Below are 10,610 nucleotides of genomic sequence, written 5' to 3' on the forward strand. Positions count from 1 at the left end.
AAGAGTTTTACCGCGAAAATAGCAGCGTGGCAGGCATTTTGTGTGAGTGCGCGTGAGGAGATATATTGTGCATCCAGCGAACAGACGTTTATTAATATATATATTTTTTATTTATAAATAAGTGACTTGCGCTTAAAGCAAAGGAAAATGTCTGGATTTGACGATCCTGGAGTTTATTACAGCGACAGCTTCGGCGGAGGAGAAGGCATCGGGGATGAAGGGACTGTGAAACGCAGTCAAATCAAAAAGCGCTTTCGGGAGTTCCTCAGACAGTTCAGGGTCGGCACTGATCGCACCGGCTTTACCTACAAATACAGGTACAGGAAAGAAAATAACTGTTCTTTCAAAAGTACTTTAAAACATGAGATCTGTCTTTTCTCCACTGTTCAGTGAAGTGCCACGTTATACAGTGGTTCTTCCTCTTTTACTATTTTATTCGTCAATACCAAAACCGTGAGAGAGTTTGGTTTTAGTGACCATTGTGATGTTTGAAAGTGTTGATTGCTCTCAGTACTATGCTGTGTTTATTGTGCGGCCATCTTCTGCAGAGATGAGCTCAAGAGGCACTACACTCTTGGAGAGTACTGGATCGAGGTGGAAATGGAGGATTTGGCCAGTTTTGATGAGGATCTCTCAGACTGTCTGTACAAGCTGCCCACAGAGAACCTGCCTCTGGTGAGAACAGCCTGAATACACACATTTCTCACCAGCTTCAGCCAAAGTCAGCTGCAGAGTCCCAGAATGCAACAGCAACCTGCTCATGAAATGTTGCTTGTTTTTTAAAAATGGCAGCAATACAGTTGGTTAACTTTTCCTACAATCGGAGTGTTTTTTTTGGGTTTGGTCGAGATAAAAATGTGCATTAAAATACTGTGATTGGCAGCTAGAAGAGGCAGCGCAGGAAGTTGCTGATGAGGTCACGCGTCCGAGGCCAGTAGGAGAAGAGACGGTGCAGGACATCCAGGTGATGCTGAAGAGTGATGCCCATCCTGCATCTATTCGCAGCCTGAAGGTGAGATGCAGAAATGTTTTCCACCTCTCTCTGCAAAGTAACAGAACAAAGAGTCTAAGAACTGTGTAAGGAATAAAACATAACAGGGTATGCTGTTATAGAAAAATAATCATGATGTGGTGATATGATCCCAGTAATGTAGCATGTCCCAATGTGTTTTATTCTTCCAACACTAACCATTTTTATTTATTAAAGAACGACATGTCATACTTTTTGTCTCTTTATAGTGTTTAATGTTGTGGAACATCCACAAAACAATTTAGTTCCTCTTATCACTTTCCTCACTTGTCCGTTCTCTCACTAGCCTCACTTTTTTCCTCTCAAATTTAATAAGACCAAAAAAAAAAAAAAAACCCAGTTTATGTTCCTGTGGAAACCGCAAAGCTCCAACTCTGTCCTGAAGACTTTCTTATATTGGAAAAATTGCAGCTTCTGACAGTTAGAAAGTGTTGACAGTGGAAACTCTTTCTATAAATGCTTAATAAACTTATCACATAAAACTTCACCATATCAAAGACTACACACTTTTTATTTATCTGTTTGAGAGTCCAACCATACTAGTTTCTGTGAATTGGCTGTTACCATAGAAACAATAAAAATGTATTAGAACAAGCACATTAATATAAACTTGAAATTTGAATTACAGCCAGAACTACTTTCAGAGCTGCTGAAACACCTTCTGACCAATCATATGAGCATTGTTGTATAAGTATGTGCTGTATATACCTATGTACCTATAATGCAGTTACGCTTTTATTAAATTATTAACTGTGTTATGTGATTCTTGTCTACCACAGTCTGAGCAGGTGTCCCGTCTGGTAAAGATCCCTGGTATCATCATCTCCTCCTCAGCAGTGAGGGCAAAAGCCACACGAGTGTGCCTGCAGTGCAGAGGGTGCCGTGCTGTCATCAGTAACATTCCTCTGCCACCCGGCCTACAGGGCTACGCTTTGCCCCGCAAGTGCAACACGTGAGTTTCTTCACATCTCTTTAGCATTTAGATCTGATGCATTTCTATGTAAATTGGGGCAATCATTTCACATTTATCTTTTTGCCATTGGAAGATACATGTGTGAGATTTTTCTCCTCTTCTTTAGTGAGCAAGCGGGTCGTGTGAAGTGTCCTGTGGATCCCTACTTTATCATCCCAGACCGGTGCGTGTGTGTGGACTTTCAGACCCTGCGGCTGCAGGAGTCACCGGATGCTGTACCTCATGGAGAGATGCCGCGACATATGCAGCTTTACTGTGACCGGTACGCATGTGCAGTTTCTCTTAGTGTGGTATACCCTATTACAGTCTCTCTCCACGTTCTCTGCTGTGGATGTTACTGCAGATCTAGCCTTTTTTTTTTTTTTTTTTTTTTTTTTTTTACCCCCCAAGATGTTCAAGTTTGACCCTTTTGTTTTTTTTTTTTTTTTTTTAAATAAAGGTACCTGTGTGACCGTGTAGTGCCTGGGAACCGAGTGACCATCATGGGCATCTACTCCATTAAGAAAGTGGCTCAGCCCAAGAGCAAAGGTCGGGATAAGGGGGCTGGCGTGGGCATCCGCTCTGCCTACCTACGTGTAGTGGGTATTCAAGTGGACACAGAGGGAGCGGGTGAGTATAAGTAGTGGCTTATGAGTAATACAGTCCAAACTGTGTGCCTTTTAAGTATATAATAAGGTTAAGAAAGAATATATATTTTTAAACATACCTCTTTCATGTCCCTACCCCTCTTTTATTTATTTATTTATTTTTGTTTGTTTGTTTCCTCTCCCCCTATTCCCTAGGTCGAGGAGCCACTGGATCAGTATCCCCTCAGGAAGAGGAGGAGTTGCGGACACTGGCTGCTTCCCCCTCCGTCTATGAATCCATTGCTCGCTCTCTCGCTCCCTCCATTTATGGCAGTGACGATCTTAAGAAGGCCATTGCTTGTCTCCTGTTTGGGGGCTCCAGAAAGAGGTGAGCACATATTCTTTGTTCTATAGTTATTTATTTAACTAGATCAAATAAAGAATGGTGAACACACATTAACCATGCATATGTGGTGTGTTTTCTTTTTTCCAGGTTGCCAGATGGTCTTACTCGCAGAGGTGATATTAATCTGCTGATGCTTGGAGACCCTGGCACAGCCAAGTCTCAGCTGCTAAAGTTTGTGGAAAGATGTTCTCCTATTGGGGTAAGCTGAATGTTGGATTGTTTGTGCTTCCAGAACCTCACCTATTGTATATTCATTCATGTTAGCCCTTCATAGTACTGTTTTGAATGTTGTGCTTCAGTTAGTAAAATGGATACTGTTGTGTCTCAGGTTTATACCTCAGGAAAGGGCAGCAGTGCAGCTGGTCTGACGGCGTCTGTGCTCCGAGACCCAAACACACGCGGCTTCATCATGGAGGGTGGAGCTATGGTGCTGGCTGATGGGGGTGTTGTGTGCATCGATGAGTTTGACAAGGTATAGCTCAAGAGGTGCATGCTTCTTGAACAGTTTAATTAGTTAACATTTTCATGTGTAATGTAGTTGGTTGGCTTCTTATATTTTTCCATATTATTCTAGATGAGAGAAGATGACAGAGTAGCTATTCATGAAGCGATGGAGCAGCAGACTATCTCTATTGCCAAGGTACAGAGAGCCAGTTCTGTTTTAGTGTTCATTTTAATGTTCTTTAGCTGGCTGACACCATGTAAAAACATTCCATGTGTGTTACTGATATGCTGTCTTGCCTTGTATAGGCTGGCATCACTACCACTCTGAACTCTCGATGTTCTGTGCTGGCGGCTGCTAACTCGGTGTTTGGCAGATGGGACGACACAAAGGGCGAGGACAACATTGATTTCATGCCCACAATCTTGTCCCGTTTTGACATGATCTTCATCATCAAGGATCAGCATGACCAGCAGAGAGACATGGTGGGTGGAAATAATGGTACCATTGGGTTACCATTAACTAACCACTCAGAATGTGAACTTTTAATGGATTTGGTTAATGAACCTGGTTTTCTTAAATGAGTGTATATTGTGTGTATGTTCTTAGACCCTGGCTCGTCACGTGATGAACGTGCACCTCAGTGCTCAGACGCAAACGGAGGGGGTGGAGGGAGAGATTCCTTTGGCCACTTTGAAGAAATACATTGCTTATGGCAGAGCGTAAGTCTACTTTCCTCCTTGCTGTACAACATAAAGACATGAGTATCATTTTAGGAAAAACACACACACACAGTTGTCACACTCTGACATAAACACCACCTGGGAACTAGAGTGCATATTATAGTATTGATGCCTTTTATATCTTGGGTTAATTATACCTCTTTAGGAGTCTTGGGTAGATCTGTTTCTTAAATTGTCAAAGCATTATATGACTGTTTAAAATGCAGGAGGCAATAGTGTTAAATGGTTATGTTTGTGTCTTGACAGGAAATGCGGACCTCGCCTGTCTGCGGCTGCAGCGGAGAAGCTGAAGAACCGCTATGTGGTGATGCGGAGTGGTGCGAGGGAGCATGAGAGAGAGAGCGATCGTAGAGCCTCTATCCCCATCACTGTCAGGTGACAGCTTCCACACTAACTCTTGAATTTTAGCATCGTAAGCTTGCTATGGCTCTCTCTGAAGTAACATTTGGCAGCAGTAGTTGTCATTCAATAGATTTAATAGCATTTTTAAGCATTGAAGTACTTGTGTATGACAACTCTGGTTAATCAGTGTGTTTTCTGTCTTTGCTTACAGGCAGTTGGAGGCAGTTGTACGTATCGCTGAGTCCCTGGCAAAGATGAAGCTGCAAGCCATAGCTGGAGAAGAGGAGGTGGATGAGGCTCTTCGACTTTTCCAGGTGTCTACTCTGGATGCCGCACTGTCTGGTAGCCTGTCAGGTACGTGTGTGTGTGTGTGTGTGAGATGTGGTGTGGTCTGTGGTGGTATTGAATAAATGTCAAGATAGTAAAATATTGGAACAGACAATCATCCCCAATAAGTATTGGGTTTAAGTATCTGTGTTGATGGCTGAAGGTTGTTGTAGGCTCTGCCTGACTTTTCCACCTGTTTGTATACTCCTTGTGTGCATGACATTGTCATTATTGTCAATAACGTTATGCATTGTTGGGTCTGTTTTCAGGTGTGGAGGGTTTCACCACCCAGGAGGATCAGGAAATGATCTCCCGCATTGAGAAGCAGCTAAAGAGGCGTTTTGCCATTGGCTCTCAGGTGTCTGAGCACAGCATTGTACAGGACTTCACCAAACAGGTGAGAAATATGTACCACGTTGAGGTTTACAGATACGTGTTCTGCTCTGGGGTATTTTCCCTCTGATATTCTGTCAATTAATATTGAAATATGTTGTGGGAGACATGTTACATTATTTAATGGTCAGCATATATTAAACTGGTATGACATTTTTGCAAGTTGGCTCTATGGCTTCTTTGACTAAGTTTACAGTTTGAGCTACTGCTTTGTGACTAGCACTACTGAGTAAAATCACTTGCTCCGCCCTTAATCAATTAAATTAAATTTCTCCATCACCCTTACAGATTTCATTTGTATCGATATCAGAAAGGTCATTTTAAACATCAATATATCTTTGTACAAATTGGCAGAAGTCTGTCATTAGTTTTCACAGGTAGTGTGTGCATGCTGTTTGTTTAGGATTTTTTCCCCCCAGCTATATCAAAGGTATTTTTGGTTAGTTGGTGGATGCTTGTGGCACTGTTGGCCCCTTTACCGCCCCAGTGTTTGTGTTGCATTCTGTTTGACTGCAAGTCACTATGAATAAAAAGAAAATAATGAGGCTGTTGGTAGACACTGACATCACCTGACAATGTTTAAAAAAAAAAAAAAAAAACCTGCTTGGATTCTGGTTTTTTGTTACTTCTACATAGCACAGATTTTCACTGTGGTAGAGCCACGTGTAATTTGGAGGAATGCATTCATTTAATCATGTACAGTATGAACACACTATGAACTCAACACTAGTAGCAAAGCCAATCACAAAAAGCTTCTAGCATGGATGCAGGTGTCAGTTCATGTTGGCCTTTCAGGCTTGTAATAATAAAGAAAAATGCTACCTCTTTACAGAGGCATGTGCTAAGATTGATTTATTTTCCTTGTATGGCACCTTGATCAGTATTATCACAGTTACAAATACAGCATCACTCTAACTGTCTTCTCTTTCCTGTCTTTGAGCAGAAATACCCTGAGCATGCCATCTATAAGGTCCTTCATCTGATGCTGAGGAGAGGAGAACTCCAGCACCGCATGCAGAGGAAGGTGCTTTACAGGGTTAAGTAGATGAGGACTGCCTGTGTATGTGTATGTATGGTTGCCTTTTAAAAAAAAAAAAAAAAGTGATAAATATCATTAAAATAAATTTAAGGCACATTGAGCATCTTTCTGAGAATGCTTCCTCAAACGAAAATGTGTCACCTTATGTAAATAGTTCAGTGTCTTTTGTGCACTTTTCTTTCTTCAATATCAGACTGTTGGTTATTTTTGGGCTGTAAACCATCATTTTTAAGACTGATTAATCCTAGCTGTGGCACAAATACACTGTGGTTTAAAGATTGTTCTTTTTACTGTTTGTCATCAGACTCTTGTGCAAAATAATGCTATTAATCTCCGTGTTTGTGATAATGAGGTTTAAAGCTGAGGGCATCCTCAGTGATAGTCATAATGTTTTTTGTTTAGGAGCAAGTGATAATAAAGCATTGGGAAATGTTACGTGACTTGTGTGCAATTACTTCCCATGGTATACAGTTTGTTTCGCAGTAAAGAGACATTTGAGTAAATGTGATTTTATTAGTAACATATTTACAGAATCTCTATTATAATGCTTGTATTAAAAATACTTGAATGAATTTCAGTGATCTCACCTTGTTTTTTTTTTAAATCTTGTAAATTGAAAATTGGTCAGACAATTTTAATTTTCTTGCTTGTTCATAATCACAGTGGCTCAGATCTGTATTTCAAGCAGCTTGAGTTTGTAATCAGTTATTTCTTGTTGATGCTAAATAATCTGTTTCTTATATATTCTGTATAACATTTAAAAAGCAGAATAGACTCCCATTCCAAGAGTTGCAACAACACACAGTCCTAGTGTAAACTGCATGACTGGAGAGCTTGAAATGGCTGTTAGTGGTGTGATGGGTCCATTTTGTGTTCCACTGCCACCTACACAAAAAAAAGTGCAACCTGTTTTATTTTCTATAGTAATGATTATAAGATATATAAAAGAAATTACATTTTAAGCCTTTTACAATTTACATTTTTTCAGTTTTTGAAGGAAATTAATACTTACCTAATGCCTCTTCTGTGATGCTTAACATTTTTTGCAGGTCATCAAAAACCTGTCATAGAGTACACACTTAATGTGTTTTTTTTTTTTTTCATTTATCACAAAAACAGAAAGAATACATAAGATCACACAAAAAAAACAAAAAAAAACAATGATGACTTTTGTTATCCCTGTGCCTAAAAGACAGCTAGAGCTAGAATTCAGTAGTTTTTATACAAGAATGGCAAGACATACTGCTATGACATTTCAGGGTATAAATCTCAGACTTCCCCAAAATACAATATCAATTCTTAAGGCAAAGATACAATATTTAACAATACCTCTGAAACTGAATCTCATGAATTGATTTAGTAGCCTATGCAACCAAGTTTGTTTAGAATCTGTGGTAGGCTACCAATAACTTGTGAATGATAATGAAGAGAAGGACTATTTAAATTAAGATTTACGGGCAAATCAACTTGCGAACCTATTTATACATCTGTATAAAAAAAATAGGAATAGGAATGTCCTTTGTAAATGATTTATAATCAAATATAATTGATAATTGATTAAGGATTGTTGCCTCAATTCATTTCAGTAGTTGCCTTGTAAATCTATGCATTAATCCAAATCTTGATAATGAAATCTGAATTAACACTGAAGCATTAGCATTATTATTTATCTGTGTAAAGATGTTGCAAAAAATAAAATAAATTATGTGGGATTGCAAAGCACATATTATAAGCTACACGACTTTAAAAAATGTTTGCAAATTCCACCTACTTTTTGACAAACAAACAGCATTCTACATTTTTTAACTACTGAAAGTGATGAGTGATCTTAACAAATTAGTTTTGTACCCCTGCAGTGTTATGTTATTTGTCAAGTTGTAAGCAGACACCAAAATCTGATATCCAGGTTACACATTTATTATTCTGTGAATCTTTAATTGCATTTTACCTATATTTTACACAAACCTTAAAACCATTACCAAAGCTCATGCCTGAGTTCCTGTTAAACTTACCTCAATGTTAAACTCGAAGGCCCTGACAGCTTCATCCAGAACTTTCTTGCGCTCCTCCTCACTCAGCTCAATGCTGTTCATTCTGCTCCTGTACAGCTGCTTAAAGCGGTGAGGACTTGTCACTCCCGGGAATGAGAAGAATGCCACACCATCCTTGCCATTAAGTCCAATGGACTTCTGGGTAATTTTTCCTAGGACCTGACCTCCTGACAAGTCGCCAAGGTAACGGGTGTAAGCATGAGCTACGAGGAGATTTGGATTGCTCCTGCCAATCTGAATCAAAGGAAGAATGATGGGTTAGAAAGACATGGCAATACAAACATGATACAGACTTACAAAGAAGGGTTTCTTGCAAATTAAAGGGCTTGTCTAAGGAAACCCTTAAAGGATCTATGTTTGGAAACATTACAACGAAGTATATTCCATTTTGGAAAAGTTCTGCTTTAGAAAGCTAGATCTGTTAACCAAAAAAATGCCTCTGAGAGACCCCATTTTTAGAAGTGTACTGTAGTTATAATTTCATGTGGCACTTTCATATCCTCATTCAGTTGAATCAGAGGCTGAGTATGACAAAATCATTTTTCCTACAATGTGGTGATGTGAAAATAAATGAGCGACGTGGACTTCCCAGGCCAACACTCATGTGCTGGAACTGCATAAACCTTTTGGTTATACTTGTAATCTGCATTGGAAAAATCATCTACTCCAGATTATGGATTTGTGCTACAATGATTGTATTTTTTCCCCCAACTTCATGTTTTTTTTGTGTGTTCCTACCATTTTATTTACTTGTCCTTTATCCTTTGTTTCTACACTGCTATTGTAGAACATTTTCAGTAAACAGACAAAAAAAATGCTTTGTTGTTTTGTAACAGATACATACATCCTCCAAATCAGATGACATTGTGCTAATACCAGTCAAAGGACAACAGTCAAAAATGTACTCATTAATGTGGCCCTCCTTAATCTGGCATAAAAAGCTGTACCTCTCGAAGCCTCTCTGTGTATCTGTGTGTTGCTGCAGGTACTGTAACTCTTTTTCTCCACTGTGGCCCAAAGAAATACTCAAGATCTCTCTCAAGGGGCTCCAATCTGGCCAACTCCTGAGGGAAGTAGATGGGCTCCACGGCCGGGTGGGCCGAGTTCCTGTCCAGCTCTTCTTCCAGCGCTCGGTAGATCTCATACAGTGAGCACAGAAGAATCTGTATACACAGTAAAAAGGAAATCTTTGAGAAATGGGCATGTCAATTTAGAGAACTGATTTTACTACCGAGAAAGGAACAGAAAGATGATGTTAGTTGCAGTCAATCGCTAAAGGGCTGAGTTTTTGCTGAAAGTAGTGTTCACTACTCTGGGAATTTCTATGATTTGAGCATTTTTATGAAATGTTCTCTATGACTGTGTCCAATAATTTAAATGTTTACTGAACTATTTAAGTGGGAAAGGTCTAGTTCTTGCTGAGTATATTCACCTTATACTGCGGCAGAGTGATAAGTCCTTTCTGGAAGTTGAGCATTAGCTGAGTGTTCTCAGCACGCACATGGCTGTCTTTGGTCACCTCTTTTATCTGCTCTGACAGATCGCTGTGGACAAGCAGCAAATATAGCCTTCACTGGGCTTGTTCTGCTCACACCAAGTGACTACTTAAAATAAATTTACAACTATACAAAGTCATATCAATGGTCATTCCAATAAATAGTCATTCCAATAGCGGGTCATTCAAATAGAGGCAGTGAGAGGTTCTTGAGAACAGAGTCCTTTATTTGGTGCACAAACAAACTGCACATTTTTGATTAGCGCTCACTGATATGTAAGAGGACCAAATGCCAGTTGAACCACTTACATCTTGCACAACTCAGTTTGCACAGCTTTCTTCTAAAGCATTCTGTTTCTCAAGAATCTTCCAGAAAAGTTCTAATTTCTCCATGTATTAATGAAGCATTCTGAAGAAAAATTTGTTAATAAAGGGACTATCTGCTTACCTGCCAACAGTGTTTGCTCCTGTCATCTTTGCATGCATTTCAGAAACTGATGATCTTTGATAATCTGATGCAACAGTGCAGGTCCCTTCTGCTAGAAGATGGATAGTTGCGCAGCCACAACTCCCAGCCTGAGATTATCCTTGGTCTGATTTCTTCATCATCTCTGTCTTTTTTATATCCACTTCCCACCCCATCGTTTGTTAAACAGGAACTGAGAGTACTGACTCATATCTCACATGGTGAAGTTTATCATGACTGGGCACATTGTAGATATGAATAAGCATTATGGACCTGGGTTAATATATACCATAAGACAAAATCACAAAAAGAAAATGTATATAGACATAGCCTTAAT

General features: G+C 39.5%; 2 protein-coding genes across 2 annotated transcripts; one reads left to right on the forward strand and one right to left on the reverse strand.

Annotated features, from left to right (window-relative positions):
• On the forward strand, positions 1-6,696 carry mcm5 (minichromosome maintenance complex component 5). The gene is made up of 16 exons (XM_034310071.2): positions 1-317; positions 549-675; positions 884-1,012; positions 1,810-1,982; positions 2,110-2,265; positions 2,443-2,612; positions 2,786-2,957; positions 3,063-3,174; positions 3,304-3,447; positions 3,550-3,615; positions 3,726-3,902; positions 4,027-4,139; positions 4,407-4,535; positions 4,714-4,856; positions 5,099-5,226; positions 6,166-6,696. Exons 1-16 carry the CDS (start codon positions 148-150, stop codon positions 6,265-6,267), a joined length of 2,211 nt encoding a protein of 736 aa, XP_034165962.1. The 5' UTR covers positions 1-147; the 3' UTR covers positions 6,268-6,696.
• A 58-nt stretch (positions 6,697-6,754) lies between these two features.
• hmox1a (heme oxygenase 1a) lies at positions 6,755-10,414 on the reverse strand. Its single transcript, XM_026916692.3, has 6 exons — positions 10,256-10,414; positions 9,745-9,856; positions 9,260-9,475; positions 8,274-8,546; positions 7,274-7,322; positions 6,755-7,146 (listed from the first exon to the last, which is right to left on the reverse strand). Exons 1-6 carry the CDS (start codon positions 10,291-10,293, stop codon positions 7,019-7,021), a joined length of 816 nt encoding a protein of 271 aa, XP_026772493.1. The 5' UTR covers positions 10,294-10,414; the 3' UTR covers positions 6,755-7,018.
• Positions 10,415-10,610: the final 196 nt, after the last annotated feature.

Source organism: Pangasianodon hypophthalmus, chromosome 13 (assembly GCF_027358585.1).
Source record: "Pangasianodon hypophthalmus isolate fPanHyp1 chromosome 13, fPanHyp1.pri, whole genome shotgun sequence".
NCBI classification, from domain to species: domain Eukaryota; kingdom Metazoa; phylum Chordata; class Actinopteri; order Siluriformes; family Pangasiidae; genus Pangasianodon; species Pangasianodon hypophthalmus.